The sequence below is a fragment of the Paramormyrops kingsleyae genome, chromosome 5 (assembly GCF_048594095.1).
Source record: "Paramormyrops kingsleyae isolate MSU_618 chromosome 5, PKINGS_0.4, whole genome shotgun sequence".
NCBI classification, from domain to species: domain Eukaryota; kingdom Metazoa; phylum Chordata; class Actinopteri; order Osteoglossiformes; family Mormyridae; genus Paramormyrops; species Paramormyrops kingsleyae.
In genome coordinates this window covers 14,039,077-14,061,424 of record NC_132801.1, presented here as the reverse complement: position 1 = coordinate 14,061,424, position 22,348 = coordinate 14,039,077, and the positions used below count along the sequence as shown (strand labels likewise).

The window sequence follows — 22,348 nt, the reverse complement described above, 5'->3', positions numbered from 1 at the left end:
CTTAGGTTCGATTCATAACCTCCCGTGACCACACTACTTATTCGATTTCATTACACCGCCCCCCCCCAAAAAAAAACCCAGTAACGTCCATTTCCATCATGTAACGTACTATTGTATTCAGATCCCTCCACCCATGTTATACAACGATTAAGCGATAGAAAAATGTAATTTGTATATCTTTCGCGATAAATATTTGGTATTAATGAGCAGAAAGAATCAATGTATTAATATACAAATTGTCCAATAAGGCCAGCCGGAGATGTATTTCGATCACTGTTTAGCAGCCTGGGCGTCGCCTTATCGGCGGTCAGCTATGATGACATGCATGGCCACCAAAGACCAAAGGTTTTGCGCCTGTTTCTTCAGATCTCTTTTGTTTTTAACGGTGTGAGCAATATTAGCGTAGGCTACATCTACAGAAATACGAAACTGCCAGGGTATACAGATACCTAGCCTATATAACGAATTACTTTATTATCCTACCCTGAAGCCCAATTTGTTTTTTATTATTATTATTATAATTGTCCATTGTATAATTATAGGCTAAATTTTTACTACAGATGTATGTGACGCCTTATATTCTATATTGTGAGACTGAGAAGTGGCTTTTTGGTTTATTATTTATTTATTTGCAATAAGGAGCTCTCCGGAGTACTGAAAATCATTTCTGTAAGTAATATTGTTGCGGCTGCATTTACTTGGTTTAGCTAGTCCACCTCCAAATGGATTTTTAAACGATCATCAGTTTCTCTTGAGATAATAAGCTTCTGCAGCTGGGTTTTTCTTTTCTTTTTTTAAGCATTGCTGTCAGAAGCCGCAAACGACAGCGTGAGAAAGAGAGAAGCAGGGGGAGAAAAAGAGGGGGGAGGGCGCGCGCAGCGCCGGCTCCTGTGCTTTTAAGGGCTGGATCTCTGCAGCCACAAAAGCGGACCGAACAGAGCGACGCGATGGAGCCCGATCCCCAGTATCAAAGTGAAATCCTCTGCGCGGAAAGCGCCTATGGCTCCCCTGCCATGGACACGGACGCTGAGGAAGGGTACTACAGCTCCGCGGCAGCTCTTCCCTACGATGAAAACTTAATGCACAAGGTAATTAAGCCTTAGCCATAAATCAGCGCTACTAATTCTTTGCTGTAGGTTTCCTGAGTTAAAACGCACAATGGAGCTGATGCATGAAACTTGAAAACCGTTTTTCATCTCTTTGTCATATGAACACTTCCAGAGTTCTGGCCTATACCTTACTGTCATGAAAGTCCATTTAGCGTTATTGCATTGTGCGGTTAATGAAACGTTGATAAATTGACTGTCGATATGCATTCTAACCAAATACATTAATCAGAAGTAAATGAGGTGGAATTTCGATGCGTTAATATGCGAAGCATTTTGTCGTTAACTGCGTTGAATCACTTTCCTGTTACTGAAAGTTATAACCATGGAGTGTGACGGCGGATGGACTTACAGAGTATGTGTGTTGTAAATACCCCACCTCTTTCCTAGGCAGTGATTTCCATCAGTCCGCTTCCAGCAGTTCTTCCCATTTCCTTCTTTCCATTTATTTTCTATTTTCCTTATTATAATTTTGTTGCTCAAATAATGGGGAAAGCCCCGTTCTGGGTTGTTCCCTGCCTTGCGCCCGTAGCCTCCGGGATAGGCAAGGACCCCCCGTGGTTTCGGGAAGATGGCTGGATGGATGGATGGATAGATAGTTAGATAATGGTGAAAACCTTTGTTTGGATGGCACAGGCACTTAACACTGTTGTTAAGTAACAGTAAACATTTTTTTTTGCTTGAATGAAAAGTGGATACAGTGGCACAGGCAGGAAGATCCTTTGCTGAACTTCTTCCTGAATGGAATCGGTATCTGATGCAAACTCAGATTTATGATGGCCCCTTCTTCAGTTGCAAAACTTGTTTTTTATTAAGGTCTATATTGCCAAGCAGGTGTGTTTCATAACCTGAACGGCAAAGTTATTGCTATTGTTACTGCTCATAGCTAACATAGAGACTGAGAAGAGTGAAATCTAAGCAATATCATGATTCAGGTGCATTGGTACTGCTATTGGTACACTTTAATACTTGATGCTTTGTCAGTTTAGCAGTATAACTATCAATACTAAATATACTCTGTTGGAGTAATATTGTCTGTCCTTTGAGGGCCAGTCCAACACTACTTACTGTTACTTAAAATAAGGTTAGACACTGCTGCTCAATCATGACTAATCTGTCTTTTTATATTATGTAAGTGTAGTGGACAGCACTGATGCCTCACACCTTTGGAACCAAGGTTCGAGTGTCTGCCTTGGCCCCGTGTGTTGCGTTTCCATGCTCTCCCCATGTTGTCGAGGGGTTTCCCTCCACAGTCCCAAAATAGATTAAGGTCAATTAGTTGCCCAGTTGACCACTGGTGTGTGTGCCCTGAGATGGGTCGGTGCCCTGTTCTGGGTTATTCCCTGCCATGTACCTGTTGCTTATGGGATAGACCCTGCAAAGATCAGTATGGACAATATCTTCACTGTGACCTTTATGAGTGTTAGAGTATTATAACACCTATCCACCCATTCTCCACTGCTTATCCGGGTCCAGGTCGCAGGGCAGCTGTCTGAGCAGAGATGCCCAGACCCCCCTCTCCCCAGCCACCTCCTCCAGGAGGATAAAGGAGGTGCTCCCAGGCCAGATGGAAATATACTATACTGGACATGTCCAACTGAGCTGAGACCCCAGGGCAGACTCAGGGTACAATGGACAGTATTATGGACATGTCAAGCCTAAATGTTATTTGTTTTAATTATTCTCTTTCAAGATATCTTACATACCTTCACTTTGTTTTTCTCCTTATGTGTTACTAAAAAGTATCCCCAAACCATATCTATTCAATGTTTAGATGATATTTATATATCCCCTGTCAGAAACAATATTTTTGTGCTTTGGCTTGTCACTGGGGCTTTGCCAACCGTACCTTAGCTGTAGGTAATTGTACCTTTTAAGATACAGTATTGGACTACTTGGAACATTTTTGTATCATTGATGGTACATTAATGTTGTTTGTACCTTGGGGATGTTCAATTTCTGTCCATTTCTGTACCTTAAATTAGATTATAAGGTACATTTACCTATACCCATGGTACAGCTGGCAGACCCTTGTGGGTACAGCCCCATTGACAAGCAAAGGTACAAATTGGTACTCATTTTTGACAGTGTGTAATACTGAATGAAAGATTTCCAAAACTGTCTTAGAATTCATTATGTGATAATACTTGATATATACTATACTGATCAGGACAGCAGGTGGTTTAGAGATTAAGGTATTTAGACTGAAATGCTCCAGCGAGAGATCCATCTGTGGGTGAAATTGGCACCATGGATAAAGGTCTTATTTTTCTAACTAGAATTAAATGGAATTGTTACATGTCTTTATAAAGATGTTTTTAAATAAAGGTGTCTTTTTTTTCTTAAGGATTTTAATTAAAGTATAAATTTTAAAATCTATAAATAACAAATAAATAACTTAAGCATCTTTCTCTGAAAATAGCATCAAGATATCTTGATATCCATTTAGATGTGTTAATAAGATCTGGGTTGGATGCATTCATAAGGAAATGATTTATAAATATTTAACAAGATTAGGATATCACAATATATTTAAATAGTAAATATCTACCCATCCATTTATCCCAGTTGGGGGGGGGGCATTAATTAAATAGTGAATAGCTATCTGAATGATCATTCAGCTTCATTTCTTTCAGCATTAATGACATTAATCTGAATTGTTTCCATTTTGGCACAAAACAAGGGCTGAGATATATATATATATATATATACTTTCATGTCATTGTATATTTCCTTTGATCTGAACAGATGTAACAGGTCTGGAAATGCTGGTACATCCCCGCAGATAGCTGTGAGAGAGCTGCTGCTGAGAAACAGCGTAGACAGAACAGGAAAGGGGATTTTTTTTCCACCACACCTTCGTCCCGACATCACCCGCGCCTGACTGCGAGCTCTGTGGATCGTATGCATCCTGACTGAGTCGTGCTGATGTCATCGTCCCCTCCCCAGGCAGTGCAGCAGTGACACACTCATAAAGTCCCTGGCCGGCCGCAATAGTTCTGACGTCATTGGCCCACACAATCTGCTCTGTGCCAGTGTTCATAATCTGTGCAAAAAAAAGACGATGCAGTGTAAAGGAAAAAGGTTATAAAGCTCAAACTGACCTTTATTAAATCCAGTAAACACTGGATCTTCCAGCACACTGAGGGCTTATTAAAGCAAATGGTACTTTAGCTTAAACTATATTATGAGTTCTGGCATCAGGGAAAATTATGAAATATGTCAGTTTTCTCTCTGGTCTGTTTGCTCTGGAATAAAGAAATATGTCACTTTAGAGGAGTTCAGAATTAACATTTTTAATAGGGTGTTTTTGTTAACTGTGTAATGTGCAAGAATTGCAGTAGTTTTGCAACTCACTGAAGCCTGTTAATGCATTTGTATTGGATTGGAAGTTTACAGAACAGAAGGTGATAAATGAAGTTCACACATCTCAGACATAACTATTGTGGATATCTAGTGTATAATATTTCATAATCGCGGTTAGATGTACCCACCCTTTGTCTGAACACTCGTACCGGACAGAGCTGCGGAGGGGCTCGGATAAATCTGTATGTGTGCCAGGCTGCATTCTGCCTTACGCCCTCTGTTTCCTGGGACTGGCTCCAGATCGCTGTGGGTCAAACTGGGTAGGCAGTCACTGAGAAAGAAGAATGGGTGGAGGACTGGTTAGGTGGATTTTATTAAAAGGCATGTGCAAATTAGTTTGAGAAATATGGAATTCAGAACATCTACACATTTTATTTTAACACTGATACTTCTCATCACCTTTTCATATTTCTGTCAGGCCCCTTACGCTTTCTATAAGTAATGCGTAATTAAACACCTCAAACCTGGTACTTTGTCAAACCTTGCCTCCCTTTACCTGCATGCATATCTGTAAATCCTTGTGAAAAAAAATAGTTGAATGTGATTTTAATTCTCCTATCAGTGCTGATAAAAAAATATGGGCTTCAGAAAATTGCGTCCCATTTTATCCAAGCTACTCACACTATCACACCCCGATAATTCATTCTTTGTTCTCTTTTGTAGCAGTGAGAGAATAGTAATAATCATTCAGTTGTGAATGGAACGTATGGGCCGGATGTGTCGCTATTCGCAGAGTCTTACTTCTTACTGTGGAGTGACTCATCAGGGAGACAGTCAACTTCCGCTCTTTAAAGAGCCGGCTAACACACGCTGGTGTTTAGTAGGAACACTAAATGTGAAATTCCAAATAAATAAATAAATAAATAAAACTGGCGACTCCACTTAATTGAATCTACTAGGAAGAGGGTGGGACTTCTGCTGCACAAATAGCTGCGTTGCCACAGCAACAACAGTATGCGCTCTTCCCCCTCACTGATTTCATGTCTTGCCTGTTCCAGTGTCAGTAACGTGGTGAGTTCTTGCAAGAAAAAGTAACAGAGCCATTTTTCAACAATCCCTAATTCCTGTAAAATAATCATGAATGACAGAGTATTATGTTAGAGGCCTGTATCACAAAGCCGGATTTCTTGCTTTGCCGGATATTTTGTTGGATTTAAGGTAGTCTGGGCTAAATGTAAGTAAATAAAGATAATGTCCATTTAAACTGTGGTTAAATCCGACAAGTAATCTGGTTAAGCAAGAAATCCTGCTTTGTGGTACAAGTCCCTGGTTCAACATCATGGTCAAAGTGTTAGAATCTTTTAAGTGAAGTCTACCTAAGGGATGCAACATGTCTGCTGTCTTGCAATAGAATCTCACAGTCAAGCTCATTTTAAGTGTCATGCTTAAAAGAAGTCTTTCAAAAACTCTGAATTATTACACGCGACACACAGATGCTATATTTTCATTCACAGGAAGATTAATACCAGAATAGTGCAAAGTTGTAAAAAAAAATATTCTGTATAGCTAGACCAAGAATGTGAAATGTTGATTGACATATTGATCATGCTGATGTTAGGCATTGCAAGCCAAGGGTGTTGGTTTGGTTTCAGCATTGGTAGGGGCTAAGTCAAGCCCAAACCCCCCACCCCCATAAACACAAATGGCCCTCCCCCCTTTTTGGTAGGCACATGTCCCTACAATCCATACCCAAATCTACACCCTCGATGTAAATCTTTTTTGGGCATCACTTGGGAAATAATCCATTTGTTCTCACATTGTACTTGCAGCCACACGTACCTCCTGCATGGATAAACTGCGTATTCATTGGATGAATCTCTCTCCTTGACTACAGACGATCCTGGTGGGAGACAGCGGGGTGGGAAAGACGTCACTCCTAGTGCAGTTTGACCAGGGCAAGTTCATCCCTGGATCCTTTTCTGCAACGGTTGGCATAGGTTTCACAGTAAGTCACTCTGCCCGCACCCCATAGTGGCATGTCCTTGGTGACAGTGCTCAGTTTCTTCAGAAGAGCACCAGAGTCCTGCTGAGAGCATTGTCTGTATGTATCTGACTCAATAGTGGAGGAAAAAACAAATGGTTTATTCCATTGTGTGGAATAGGACAGTGTTTGCGAACCCAGTCCTGTTTGGACTGTCTAGCAGGGAGCTGGGAGGGAGAAAAACATCTGGGGATCCCCAAGGACTGGGTTCGGAAACACTGGCATAGGGAACCGACTGGCTGATTGATAGCATGGCATTATTAGATTTTTCTCATATTTGCCTACAGGAAACCGTTCTTTGTGCTTATGTGATAGAGTATAATCAGAAACCTTGTCTAATAATGCAGAAGTAGATTAACGATAGAGGAGGATGATCTGAATTCTGCATCTGAATTCTTATATTAATGTGTTCCAGGCCATAGTCCCTGTGGGTTTTCTCAGGGTGTGTCTGAAATCGCATTCTTACACACTAGGTACTGAATTTTGTTAGAAACCTACTACTTAATGTAGTACATACTGTATGTATGCATGAGAACAATGTGCATGCATTCAGACATACTGAGGTCACCGTCTTACATATTACCTGACTCAGATATGTTCCAAAGATGTAGCTTGTAAAAACTTAATTATTTTTTTCATTGATAGTTTTTAATGTAACCAGACATTGTCTTCTACTTAAATTTGCACAGAGATGGCACTTCCTCTGGCGTCTTGACAAAAATTTCTCAGCAAGTGATGCTCTTCTCTGGCTGCAGTTCTGGCCTTGTGGGTTAGCGTAGCATTCATAGGTTGCACACTACTGTCTCATTCTTACTGAGGATTCAGACACACTGCTCACTTTTCATACTATATTTTGCCATAGCAAACAAGTATGCCTGATTACCTGAGCCATTTTATATGCAAAAATTAAACTGTTTCAGTGTAACAAGAAGCATCTCTACTCTTAAGGACCAGCAGGACCTACCCTATTTCTGAAGTCACCTAGTGTATACTGTGTATGTATATATATATATATATATATATATATATATACACATACATACACACACACACACTCTATAATAAACCTGTTTGTGACCACCAGGCTAGACTGGGTAACACATTGGCTCAGTATGTAGCCCTCCTGTGTGTGTGTGTGTGTGTGTGTGTGCGTGTGTGAGTCTGCATATTCTCCATGTGTTGCCGGGTTTTTGGGATGGATTCTCAATCAGCTAATAATAAAAAAGTGGTTCTCAACTCAGTCCTGGGGACCCCCTGTAACTGACTGATTAAGAGGTCATCCTAAATCCCTGTAAACTCTCCATGGATCAGGTTCCCCAACCTTGCCATAGACCAGCGGTTCTCAACCTTTCTTGCACAGCAACCCAATTTATACCGTGCCAGCTGAGGCACGACCCTATATCAAATATTGGTCTAAATAAACGCTATAATGAAATGCACAGTGCACTCTGCAATTTAAGCCAATTAATGCCTGTCGCACAAAACTGATTGGATGTGCCAGTGAATTTTAAATTAAGCATCTGTGGTTTTCCTTCTTGGATTGGTTGAGCGTTCACTAGTTTTGCGCTAAACAGTTGCAGACCCAAGACCCATTTATATAGGTTAATTCTAGGACTGGGGCTGGGAAATCTGATCGTGGATCAGCATAGGAGCTGGCTGGTTTTAAAATGCTTACATTTCCAACTCTGCCTTTCAGAACTTGGGTCGCGACCCACGAGTTGAGAATCGTTACCATAGTAGACCATGCCACAGATGTGGTACTGACCACTAGGGGGAGGCAAAGACAATCTATCTTCATGTCTTCCACATGAAAAGCCAAGTAATACTTTGACAAAGTGCTAATATGGTGTACAGAATGTACTATATTCACAAGTCAGTTTTTGCAGTTCTGGTGCTGGTAATTAATCCTAGTTAAAGAAGAAAACGACAACAGTTAAGCAGATACTATTATATATCGTACAGTAAAATATCAGAAGAAAAACTTAAAGCAGTGGTAGGTCTGGATACACTTACTGAAAATCAATTCCATTTCAACAAGATAATGACCCTAAGCTCACCTTGAGGTTATGTAGTAAATATTACCTGGCCTCCACAATTCCCCCCACCTAAACCCTATAGAGCTGGTTTGGGCTGCGTCGGATCGATGAGTAAGAGCAAGGTGGCCAACCTGTGTCCAGAACTTGTGGAAACTCCTTCAGGACTTTTGGAGAAGCGTTCCAGGTGGCTACATCTGCAAGCTGGTTGAAAGAATGCCAAGAGTCTACAAGGTGTTATGGAAGCAAAAGGGGGCTATTTTGAAGAGTCCAAAACAGAAATGTTGAATCTTTCTCTAGTTTGTTGCAATACTTGATGCGTATTTCTTAATTGCCTGAAGGCCTTTTACTATAAAGTGAATAGCAGCTAAAACAAAGACATGTGCATTAAAGACAGGAATGTCCAGACATTTGACCATTATCTGTTTACGGAAGGGTTTTGTTCATTTCTGTATTATGAACAAGGTGAAAAGCAACAACAGTGCGATAACAATGGTGATTATATGCAAGATAAAGTCAAAACAGACGACTGCATGTTGAGCAGTTTGCATGCTGATGCATTGCCATCGTCTTGCTTGGTCTCTTTCATCGCACGCCACCTTCCGTATCTGATGCGTCGTCTGCCACACGGCAGAGCAAATGTCGCTATGACAGGATCTAGTGCTCTTAGGTTATTTCTTGCAAGCAGCTTCTTATCTTTAATGCCCCCTCGGTCCTCCCGAGGACGCGATGTCTTTGCGGTCACATCGTTTCCCACAATCTTGAACCACTCTTTAATAAATCCCTCCATGCAGAGGAGTTTACAAGCACATAGCAAAATGTTTGAATGTAGGATATAAGTCATATCAACAAGATGACGTTTCGCCACGTCCAGCTTCCCCCGGAGCTCGTCGATCGCGACCAGGCGCTTCAGCAGGGGTTCGCTTCTGCTTAACTTCCTGCATGGTCGCTACTTAGTGGCTTTATCGATTTAAAATGCGTTTCTGATCGTAGCTAAAGCCAGGAGGTGCCGAGTCGCCTACGATTTCACATTTCCTGGTGCCGGATTTATCAGATTGCAGCAATCGTTCACGCAAGACATCTTGCAGCTCGCCGTGATGTCTACGAAAAGGGTATCGGTTTTGAGAAAGGATTCTAAAAACGGGAAAAACCCGCTTCTGGAAAGGTGCCCTTCGACTAATGAATATTTCGATATTGCATTCAAGGTGTGTATTGATGTTGATAAAATTCGTGATGTTTATATTGCTACCTTTAACAGGTGATTATCGTGATTGATTTGTACAGTGTTACCGGCGGTCAAAGTTGTGAAAGGCGTGTGCATATTGTAGCAGTTTATCTTTACAACAGGTGGAAATCTCTTTACATTTAAATAGTCGACTAATGTATATAATGGATTGAGCAAACGAGCGTGAGAAAGACGGTTAGATGAATATAAAGTGATTTCGAGGTAGCAGGGTAAAAAAACATATGTGTTAGTGTGCGATTTTTGGAGAACCGTAAAGTTAAATTTGTTCATTTGCATCATAACGGCTGATGAGAAGTTTCATCTGCGTCCGCTGCTTGTAGGGATCATTTTAATACGTGTCCCTCCTGAAATGTATTTAATATTCTGCTGTGTGAAAATTTCGTGCTAATTGTTTGCTCAGATCTCCTCCTAAGTGGCTGGAAAATATTTGCCGAAGGACGGCATGCCCCTAAGGCAAATGTTTCACAGCAGGACATATATCCACGCTAGGAAATATATCAATGTTAGTATTGGTAAAAGGCATCAGAAAAGCCAGTTGTAATATGCTGTTAGTTAATATATCAGCGTGCCGACTGACAGTTACATGTATTTGAATCGGTTTTTATTAGACTGTGAATGTTATCCAAAGGAGTGTGATATGATAATTCATCCAATGAAACCCGTTTTGTAAGATCAGCAGGAAGTTTGAGTAAAGGTGACTGTTTTGATACTAAGGCACATAGAGGAAGTTTATTATGGTTGGTTAGATGTTACTCTGAGATGGGGCTCTGACTAGCCAGGTTGGTAATCGTTGCTTTCATTTGTATCCCTCGGAGATAAACCTCTTCCTGTTAAATGGCTTCTGCTCTGTTGACTCTTCAGGGCTGAAGTTGAAAAACAGCCAGCAGTTCCTGTCCTAACTCGACTGTGCTGAAACTTCTGCAGGTCATGCTGCTGGGAGACTCCGCTGTGGGGAAGACATGCTTCCTGGTCCAGTTTAAAGATGGTACCTTTCTTGCCGGCAATTTTATTGCCACCGTGGGAATTGACTATAGGGTGAGATTTTGACTTGAATGATGCTGAGCGTATTCATGGTCCATGGACCTACCGAACATTCACGCAGCTGTGTTTCTCACCATAAAAAAAAAACAAGTGAACAGTGACATACTGTAACACGACTTCCTTTCACACTTTCGTGTGTACCTGCAATGCCACATACAGGTTGTCCCGTTTGCCATTTTATCACGTCAAAATTTTTATTTGTTATTCTACACATTAAGTGGTGTAGAAAGAAAAATGTTTTTTAAAGAATTAAATATGGGTCATTTCACTCTTGGACCACCCTGTGTCATTCATAGAAAACCTATAAAAATCTAATTTCCAAGCAGTGTAGGATACCTGAACAATGCAGATAAACATAGCCAATACTCCAGGCTCTTCTGTTTCAGAGATTGATTTGCTTTTTGTTGTTGATCAGCTTTCAGAGTGAGAACATTTACATTCGCATATATGTTGAACTGGCATCTTACAAACTAACTGGTGCAATTTACTCATGTGAAATGCAAAGCTTTAGATTATAGAAGAGTGAGTAAATGAACAAACAAGCAAATAAACATTTAGGGAGGAAGTTGTGTCATTTTTGTTCCTTAATTATTGTAAACATTCAAAAAAATAGCAGTGGGGAATGTTTACTGTTAATAAATGGCAGTGTCACCTCTAAAAGGATATGCTACATATGTTGGGTGACTGCTGCCTGTTAATCTTGTATATTTTTGCTGGTGTTTGTTGTGGGCTTTTGCTTGTGGCTGTTTTATCTAAATAGCTAAGCACAACACAGGAGCTCATAAGGAAAAATGCTCATCCAGAGTGCTGTGGCTATCACCACGGTTTGAGTTTGCACTGTGCTAAGAGTTTAATTTTAAGGGCAGGTCTACAGACAGAGGCACTCTGCACTGCCTGCAGGGAGGGGAGGACCTCATTTGACCATGCCACTTTGGATGCACACCACATAAACCTCCATTTTGTTTGCCTGGAGACGGAGAGTAAGCCTTCCAGCTTGTGTTGGATGTCATGTGCCGACAAACTGCGAGTCGCAGTTAGCTGGAAGGAGTACACTGTGTCCTCGGTTTTTACACCATCATGCCACTATCTACCCTTCTTGCTGCCTATCATGCAGTGGAAGAAGATTTGTGTGTGTGCAGCATCATAGGTCTGAGCAAGGAAAGGCTCTAAGATGCATAATACTTGGTGGGTCTTTTGGTGTGAGATGTTCTTAGTTGCCTTACCCAAAAATCACCAAAATTACCTGTACAAGAAACTGCAGGCATCTGTCAATTTCCTTCCACATTCGGGACCTGGACCTCCAGACTCAAGTCAATTTGTACATATCTTACATATCATACATATCAGGGGAGAGGCAAAAGTACAATACACGCAATATAGTATTGCAATTCAGTACTACAAAAGTACAATACACGCAATATAGTATTGCAATTCAGTACTACAAAAGTACAATACACTCAATATAGTATTGCAATTCAGTACTACAAAAGTACAATACACGCAATATAGTATTGCAATTCAGTACTACAAAAGTACAATACACGCAATATAGTATTGCAATTCAGTACTACAAAAGTACAATACAGTACTGCAATACACGCACAGCATCCTACAGCAAATAATAATGTAAATCACAGCGCTTTATAATAAAATGTGATACACCTGCTAATGTCCTACCCTGCCTGCTTTCAGACGTCTCTCGAGCAGTTTGTATTATTTACCTCGGATGTAAATGAGGTTGGACGTTACTCGATAGGATGTAAGTTGATGGGTACCTGTGTTGTACTATTACAAACTAGCTTCTGAAATGAAACTTGAGTCCCTTTGTGTTTTAGTTGACCCCAGGCATTTAATTTAAATAAAACAAATTAGCTTCTACCCATCAATATACTATAACTTGGTGTTTTTTTATTTTCTTCACTGAGGCGCCGACATGCGAGCCGTTATACTTTCACATTGTACAAAAATATCATCCCACCTACAGGTTTCTCTCAACACTTACTACTTCCTTTCTAGAAGTCTCGTGGGAACATTGGGCTTTATTTCTTCAGCAATATATGGTGTGTGTGTGTGGGTATATATCTTTGAAAATTAATTTTATGTACATATGTACTGAATTGTTTTAAAATAATGGATATTTCTATAAAATCCCTTGTGCTGGTGCTTGGATTATGACTGTAGCCTTTTTGTTTCAAATCCAGGTCTCCCACACTGTCAGTGGTGACACTAACCACATCACCTCTTAGCATAACTAGGAGGACACAATATGAATTTGTATGGCAATGGCAGTGAAATACCCCCTCTGACTCCCATTTATAGTAAGAAATGAATGATCTGAATTTTAGGTGTCGTCATACAGTTTGATAATAATATAAGCTATATTAGCATTACGTTCAAGTTTAAAATACTTTGAGCGGAAGCTTAGAGTATGTTAACGTGTACAATTCCAGGGGATATATGTGTACACATATTTCATATATTAGAACCTAAACAACTAAATGGTAATTCAAAAACCATTTCTACTGTGCTTTTTGAAGTACAATGTTTCATTCATTGTGGTATTTAATAATTCCTGATTGCTTTGATTTTGGGCAATAACATGTCAAACTATGAGCTCACTATTAAAGTAAATATTTCTTGCAGTGATGCCTCTGCTTTGCTTTTGCTCGGATTCCTACGCCCTTGTTCACTTTCGATAGGAAAGCCTTGTTGCAGTGCTGGTAAAAGACATTGTACCCTGTTGCTGTGGCAACTCTGATGGTCTCAGCAGTGTTTCCAGAGATGCACCTGACATGAATCACTAGGGAAATCTGGAGTTTAAGGTTCCTGCAGGTTATTTGAAAAATTCTATCAAATGCATGCAAAAAAAAAGCAGATTTGAAGCTATTGTAGAATTGAGGGAGATTGTGAACTGCTTGCAGTGTGTTCTGAATTGGGCAGATTAAAAAAAAATAATTGTTCTGTGTCTATTTCATTTTCAATTAACACTGTTGCCTAGGTATCTCAGTTTTGGTATTCACGTCTCCTATTGGAAATCATGGTACGGAATGCAGGAATAATATAAAGGGAGAAAATGTTTTGGTGCCTGGGACAATGGCTGATGTGTAACACACAGCTGTTTTCCTGGTTATCATGGTCACAAGATTCACTTCCCCTCTTGTCTGTGTGAAGGTCGAAAGTGCAGGTCATCTCCACTGCTTGAGGTCTTTCTTCAAAACACCTGTGGTCAATGTGACTCATCTAGGCAGGGACTCCCTTCCCTAAGTGAAACCGGGTTGGGAATAGCTTCTGAAAAACTGAAAAGGTCGTGCCCATTACAGACTGCTCATGACCTCTGGAGGCACTGTAAAATTCACATAATATCAGAACCTTATTTTCTCCAAGCGGTGTTTTCTCTTTTGGGGAGTATGCATTATAGCGCAAAAAGACAGTGTTATCAGAGCGAATTGTGTGAATGGAATTACTGCTGTAGTGATGTTATGGCTGTTATTATTTATAGTGTATATCTTTCCTTTTCTAAAAGGACGTTAGCTATACAGGTTTTAGATTTGATTTAGCTGTAATTTTTACTATACAGGCTGCATTTGCTTTTCTGGTATTACAGACATATTCCTGTGTGATGCTGGCATTAAAACACAGATGGTAGAGTGGAATACACAGAAAGCAAGCCTTCGGGGTGCACTGGCGGTGTCCGCACAACAGCTCTCTCGGTCTTATTCTCCAGTCTGTTTTCCCATTGTTTTGCTGGAAAAATCAGAAGAAGATAAAGCTGTGTTTGATGAAGTAGTTAAGCCAAAAAAGAAAAACAAAATCAAAGTGTGAAAAGCAAGTGTGAAATGAGATATTTTTGAGTGTGTGTTTAACTATATATATATTTTTTCTGATGGCACTGTAACATGGTTCCGTTTGAATTAGTAGGTAATGAATGAATGATAGCATAAAAGGAAAGTATGAGAATGATCTAGTACTGTATTATACCTGTGTTAAATTTCAGCGTTGCACTACTTAAATTTGCACAAAGCACTGTGTTTATTAGACACCTTGTGTATACTCCTTGCCATTGTGTCGTTCTGTCCATAATTGTTAATTGTCTGTAGCAAACTGTGCCAACAAAAATTTCCACCAGCCTCAGATGGCAATAAATATTCTGATAAAGATGATATTGCAAATGAATGTGTTGCTATTGCCATTAAGTTAAAATTGTATATTTTAATAAATGGATTGCTTTGATATGTGGATTTCTGAAAGTATTTTGTTTATAATTTGTTTTGATATGGGACAGCATGCAGCTCAGTGTGAGCCGTTATTACTGCAGATGAGTCTTTCACTCTTTTGCGCAGGTCTTGCAACACAGGATGTCACAAAGTTATGAGTTTCTAAAAGGAAGTTAACTGGAGGGCTGTATATGAAATATTTTTTTTTCAGTTGTGTGATAATCTGAAGGTCATGGTGAGAAGATGTGAATGACTAAGTGCAAACTCATATTAGAGGTGTATCAAATGGATTGGCCACCTGTTTGTTATGCACATTCTTCTCGGTGAATCCTCTAAACCCAAATCCAGTAGTGAGTTATTCTCATTGTACTTTACAGACCATTTTATGTAACATAGCATTATTTCACCTCTTTTGTTACTGATGTTCCCATTTCCCCAGAACAAAGTGGTTACGGTGGATAATTTGAAGGTAAAATTGCAGGTGAGTAAAAATTTTTTTTTTTTTAGTATATGTTGCAGAACATGTTCACATGTACACTTTCTGTATGATGGCTTCAATAGATGTGATGCGGAGTTTATGCTTGGCCCTCAGATATGGGACACGGCAGGACAGGAGAGGTTCCGCAGTGTTACCCATGCCTACTACAGAGACGCCCAAGGTAAGCCCCTCCCCCATTCCTCTGCCTTTCTACTGCGTCCATCAGCCTGAAGAGAAACTAAGAGGCCAAGTGTTGAATGAGCAGACATGCTGAATGACGTGCCTCTTTTTTGTTTCGTCTGTCTGAGTCAGAGGGATTTGTTTAATCTGAATTCTTTGCCCTTTATGCTCTAATAATACCAGTCACTTGTCTCTGTCATTCTTCTAGCTCTGCTTCTTTTGTATGATATCACCAGCAAGTCTTCCTTTGACAACATTAGGGTAAATGCTTCCCCCACTAGGTCTTGGAGGACCAAAATAGATACACTTGTTACATTTCGTCAGATATTTGTAATTCTTTACTGACATCAGTTGTGACCTCAAATCTTTTGTCGTCTTTGGTTGTCCTACGTAATCATGTTTACATCTCCATGTAGGCTTGGCTAACAGAAATTCACGAATACGCACAAAAGGATGTGGTCATCATGTTGCTGGGCAACAAGGTAAGGACGACTTCCTGCTATAATACCATATCCACCCACCAGGAGGAAATAAAATTCTGGTTTCTTTCAGCCCGAATATTGTTGACCACATCATTTTATAGACACAAGTACTCCACCCCTACTATGTTGCAGATCATACATTATTTGCTCAGTATTTCCAAACTTAATACCACAGAAAAAAAACATTGTTTATTGACTGGTTCCTGTTTCTGATATACATATTTAACGCCCATGCCAATACATAACCAGGATATTTTCTTGTAGTGCAAATGCAATATTACTGTTAATATTGTGCAGAAAACATTTCAAATACATGTTGCATGCACAGCATAGTTCATCACATGAAAAATAAACATATTGAACTCCTTGTTCATGATGCATTTGCAGGAAAAGCATTTACACCATCTAGTGGTGACTAGATAATTTAGGCTAACCATCACGCATCCATTAATTTTTTAATCTTATTCTTTTGAGCTATGTGGTTCAAGGTGACATTCTCGCAGTGCCAATTCATCACAGTGGGAGATCCATTTTAAACAACTTTTTAAAATTAAGAATTTACATAATTCTAAGTTTTAGTTATTTAAATATTCAGAAATACAATTAAGTGGGTGCCAAATCCCCTTTTTTTGATGATGCATTTTGTACTTTTTGTACAGTCCGATATGGTCCACGAAAGGGTCATCAAGCAGGAGGAAGGACAAAGACTTGCCAGGGTGAGGGGAATTCTTTCAGTTTTGCGTAGCTAAAGATGTGCAAACTGATAAAAAGTGATCGAATTACAGGGTAGGCCTTATGAAAATCTTGTTGGATGTGCTAACAGTAACTATGGGTGCTTGGTGTTCTCGGGTGTTAATTTCAGATTCTTGGTTGTCATTCAGGAATATGGAGTTCCCTTTATGGAGACAAGTGCCAAGACTGGAATCAATGTGGAACTGGCCTTCCTAGCAGTGGCCAAGTAAGTCATGTAGCTCTTAATTCTACCGATGTTTTAACGATGATACTCTTAGAACAAAATAGAAATATTTTATAATTTATTCATATTGATGCTATCGTTTTTTTCGATTTCTACCTATTATTTATTTAATGATGTACGAACCCTATTTCCTGAAAAGTTGGGATATTTTCTAAAATACAATTAAAAACAAATCTGTGATTCATCAATTCACGTGAACCTTTATTTAACTGGGAAAAGTACAAAGGAAAGATTTTCAACAGTTGTACTGACCAGCTAAATTGTATTTTGTAAATATATGCAAAGGTAGAATTTGATGGCTGCAACACACTCAATAGTTGGGACAGAGGCATATTTACCATTGTATTCCATCATCTTTCCTTTAACAACACCTTTTAATTGTTTTGGAAATGAGGATGCTAATTGTAGTAATTTTGCTATTGGAAATTTTGTCCATTCTTGCATGATGTAAGATTTCACTGCTCAGCAGTCCATGACTGCTGTTGTCTGATTCTCCTCTTCATGATGCACCATACATTTTCAGTAGGAGATAGTTCTGGACTGACAGCAGACAAGTCAAGCACACACACTCTGTGTCTACGAAACCACGCTGTTGTAGCCCGTACAGGATGTGGTCTGGCATTGGCTTACTGAAATAAGCATGGACGTCCCGGGAAGAGATGTCGCCTTGATGGCAACGTATCTCTCTCTAAAGTCCTAATGTATGGCTTGTGGTTAATGGTACCTTCACATGCATGTGACTCACCCATGCCGTGGGCACTGCTACACTCTCAAACCATCACAGATGCTGGCTTTTGCACCTTTCGCTGATGGCAATCTGGATGGTCGGTTTCATCTTTGGCATAGGGAACTCAATGCTAGTTCTTACCAAAAACAAGTTGAAATGTGGACTCATCTGACCACAGCAAATGGTTACACAGTCTTTCAGTCCATCTGAGATGAGCTCAGGCCCAGAGAACTCGCCAGCGTTTGTGTATAGGGTTAATGTACGGCTTTACATTAGTGACGGACTGCATTAAGTGACAGTCATTTTCTGAAGTACTCACAAACCTGAGGGCTCGAAGATAAACACATTCAACCGACCTTGCCCTTTTTTGCGCACTGAAACGTCTCTGCATTCTCTGAATCTTTTCACAATATTATGTACTGTAGATATTGCAAAACCGAAAAAGTCCACAATCTTGTGTTGAGGAATGTTCCTTTTGACCTGACTAACAATTCTCTCACGAATTTTTGCACAAAGGGGTGAGCCATGACCCATCCTTGCTTGCAAAGACTGAGCCTTTGATGGATGCTACTTTTACACCCAATCATGATACCTCACATGCTAACGATTAGGCTGGTTAATGTGGAGTCTTCCAAACCGGTATCACTGGATATTCGGTGCACTTGTCGGTCTTATTTTAATTTTAACTTTTGTTGAGTGTGTTGCAGCCATATAATTCTATATTTACAAAATACAATTAAGTTGGTCAGTACAACTGTTGAAAATCTTTTGTTTGTGCTTTTGTCAGTTAAATAAAGGTTCGCGTGAATTAAAATATCACAGTTTCGTTTTTATTGCATTTTATAAAATATCCGAACTTTTTTGGAAATGGTGATTGTAAGTTATTGTTCAGTAAAAGTACATATTAATTTGAAGGCGAACTTTATTGATCTCAGAGGAAAATTCTGGTGTATTCAGCAGCAATAACATATTGCAGGTAGAGCTGTGCCATATGACCAAAATCTCCTATCCCGATACAAGTCATCTCATATCCCAATATCGTTATATATCTCGGCTGCATCTCGTATTTATGGATTTTTTTCAACAGATCAGCTATGGTAGGAATTGGACAAAAATCTGCAAATAAAAAGGAGCAAGGTCATAAATGTAACGCGATCCCTAAATAGACAGAGTAGAAAATATAGAATTAACGGATTAATAAGTATAAACCTAAACGATACAGACATGTCCAGTTAAGTGTGTTTTAAACATTAAACTATAGGGGACAATGCACACTAGAGCATAACATTAAATGATAGATGTTTTAGTTTCATAATCTGATATGTAATCATTATATCGCACAGCCCTAATTGCAGGGATGAACATATATATTCAATTCAATTCAATTTTATTTATATAGCGCATTATCACAACATTACATTGTCTCAATGCGCTTTACATTTCTGCCTCGTAAGGACCCCCCATTGAGTAAGCCAAAGGCAACGGTGGCAAGGAAAAACTCCCTAAGAGGAAGAAACCTTGGGAGGAACCAGACCCAAAGGGGGAGCCCATCCTCCAGGGGCCGGCAGATGAGTCAAACAAACAAGATGAAATGACTAAGCTAATACAGACAAGATGAAATGACTAAGCTAATACAGGGGTTGAAATATATGTCTCAATGCAGCGGCCGACCGGTGCAGGCTCGTGGTGCTTGATGCACGATGGCAGGATTAATAGACACACAGCCGCAGGGTGGATGGCGAGGCATCGTGTTGAGCCAAGGGCAGGCAGGTTGGAGGGTAGTTGCCGGAGGTGGAGGTAGTTGTCTTGCAGGCCGCAGAGGCATAAACTCTTCAACGACATTGTGCTCCATGGAGCACACCCCAGAAGGGGTGAGGGAGGAAGTAAGAATAATTGTGTATTAGCCAGAGTTGAGGAAATCAGAGGTAGTGCAAGCAAAATGATCGAGTGCAATATTCGTCTAGGCTCCGGCAGATCTGAGTATAGCAGCATGAGAAAGAGGGAGAGACAGGCGGGAACACAGGCATGGGGACTCCCTGAACATCAGCACTCTAGTGTAGAGCCAGAGTGACAGCACTGACGCCTCAGTGTATCCAAAGCCAATGACACCGATCCCCACCCAGCTCATCACCTCATACTGTTAGTCATGTTGACAACAGTATGACTGTTGATGCCAAACAAACAAGGTGTAACAATAGTACACATAGCACAAACAAGTAAATGTAGTGCAAACAAATTTTTAAAATTACATAGCACACAAATAAAAGTTATATACTGAAAAATAGAATATGAAATTAATATATCTGAATTCATTCTTTCTTTAGTTTCTGGTAAGTTCTGAATCAAGGATAAAAAAACATCTACACTGACTTCTATTCAGAGGAACAAAAACACTGGTCTTACAATCTGACTCGTCATTTGAACATGTTATTGTCATACCTTATCATTAAATATTTATTTTTAATATCATTTTGAAAACATGTTTATTTACAAAAAAAAAAAACAGTATTAATTATTTACATAGTGCGAAACGGAAAATGCTCCATTCTTTATTAGGTTACCAGGTTAATGGATGGTGAGTGTGGAATTAAGTAAGGTATTGTTTTTAAAGGTGGGTTTTTTAATGGGAAATTTAAAGAAGCCAGTTATCATGACTGCTTGTCTTTGGACTGTGGGACACATGCAAACCCACAAACAGAGCAGAGGTGGGATTGTGGAGGCAACTGTGATACCTACCGGGGCCAATACTGCCACTATTTCTTTGCTGTTTCCTACCCTTTTCTCCTTCTCTGCCTTGCTTCTGCTAAACTCCCTGTTTCCCCCTTTCCCCCCGTTATCGGTCTTCCTTTCTGTTGCCCAGGGAGCTGAAGCAGAGGGTAAGCCAGCAGCCCAACGAGCCCAAGTTCCAGATTCACGACTACATCGAATCTCAGAAGCAGAAGTCGGGGTGCTGTGGCTTCATGTAGAGCCGCCCCGGGATGGCCTCGCTCGAGTGGGCCTGGGGGAACTGGAGGACTGCCGGGAAGGGCCTGTGCCACCATAAGGACAGACGTTCAGATGGGGTTGGGGGGCAGCTTTGCCGGTGTGGCTCAAGCAGGGGAGGGGGGGGGGTGTCACCTGCTTGCTCCCTAGTCTGGTCTGACACATTATGGATGTGAGAGATTGCAGTGCATGATCCTGTGTCTGCCTGACCCCCCCGTAATGCAGACACGGGGAGCATGCCATACTGCTACCTGATTCACTAAGAATTTATCTGAATAAATCTTGGGCTTAATTTGCCAAGTAAGATGGATGTGGTCACCAGCCAGAAAGTATTATTAATAGGTTTTGTAATTTGTTGTATTTAGAGGAAAAAGTTTTTCATCTTTTTCTTCGAGAATGCACTCTTACACAACCTGAATTTGATAAACACCCACCTCTCTTGAGTTGCCACACATTAGAGATTCATATTTGCTTTACAGTGAACTTGCAAATGAAGAATACCAGTGACCCATAACGTGTTAGTCATTGTTTTCGCCACACATGTTCATCAGCTAAAACTGTATTGCTGATTTTCGTAATGCACACAATTCTTTTGCCTGAGCTTGTAAGATGGAGATTAAATGAAAGTGGCTTGTCTTTGTTGAAACGGTTTTCTTTTGTTTTACAGTTGTAGATTCGTATTGTAGTTGTTTGTGGTAAGAAGCTACATTCATATTACGCTAATTTTAACACATTCTGTTGTTTAACAATGAAAATTATAGAGTAACATCCAGTGTGCCAGTATGACAGGACCTGGTACACTGATGGTGCCAAAGAAATCCTACAGTAACTGAGGAGAATCATAAGTAAAAATATTAAGTACCTGTAAAATTCTAGTTTGAAACATGCATATTTCAGTTCGAGCATCATGTTTTTTTCCCTTCAGGATTTTTTTTCTTATTAACATAGCATGTTCGAAACCCATTTTTATAAATCAGTTGCATATTTAAAATTTACCATACATTTATGTATATGATTGAAACTGATTCACCTTTGAAATTATGTTCCGTTAAACCTTTTGACAACGTTGGGGGTGTAGGTGTGCCCTTGTTTTCATTTTAATTATGTATTAATCCTGTTCCTGCAATAGTTCATCCCTGTTCAGTTCACTGGAGCCCAGGTTTCCAATTACATATGACAATGACAAGAAATGTTTACAAAGCTCTATGAGAAACAGATTTATATTTTATTAACATCTGTTTTTCATTGAGACTGATATAGGTATCTGCCTTGTTATGTACTCTTTTACCTGTGAGTTTATGCTGGTGGTTCTCAGGTATTTGAATGTCATTGACCTATAGAGCGTGATCTGTATGTATCTCCCACTGCTCCCAGTGCACTACTGCACAGTGGGAACCGTTAAGTGGTGGCATGAACACCAAGTAATTTTCATGTATTTTGTGCTATTAAAATATTGGCCATTACTATTTGTGCTGTTTTTGTTTTATGTGACCTTTTGAATTTGACATGCCGTTTTTACAGTACGTGCACTGTAGT

The 22,348-nt window shown here is 39.9% G+C and overlaps 1 protein-coding gene across 5 annotated transcripts; it reads left to right on the top strand.

The window, feature by feature from the left end:
- Positions 1 to 821: 821 nt before the first annotated feature.
- On the top strand, positions 822 to 22,275 carry LOC111848000 (ras-related protein Rab-37). Of its 5 annotated transcripts, none has more exons than XM_072712200.1 (9): positions 822 to 1,088; positions 6,307 to 6,417; positions 15,427 to 15,468; positions 15,580 to 15,646; positions 15,854 to 15,906; positions 16,062 to 16,127; positions 16,787 to 16,843; positions 17,009 to 17,085; positions 20,691 to 22,275. In XM_072712200.1, the coding sequence occupies exons 1-9, from the start codon at positions 948 to 950 to the stop codon at positions 20,794 to 20,796; spliced, it is 720 nt and encodes a 239-aa protein (XP_072568301.1). In that variant the 5' UTR covers positions 822 to 947; the 3' UTR covers positions 20,797 to 22,275. The 5 variants fall into 5 exon arrangements, with proteins under 5 accessions (XP_072568301.1, XP_023675429.1, XP_023675439.1 ...); XM_023819681.2 differs by lacking the exons at positions 822 to 1,088; positions 6,307 to 6,417 and adding exons at positions 9,381 to 9,691; positions 10,657 to 10,767; XM_023819661.2 differs by lacking the exon at positions 6,307 to 6,417 and having other exon boundaries at positions 824 to 1,088.
- Positions 22,276 to 22,348: the final 73 nt, after the last annotated feature.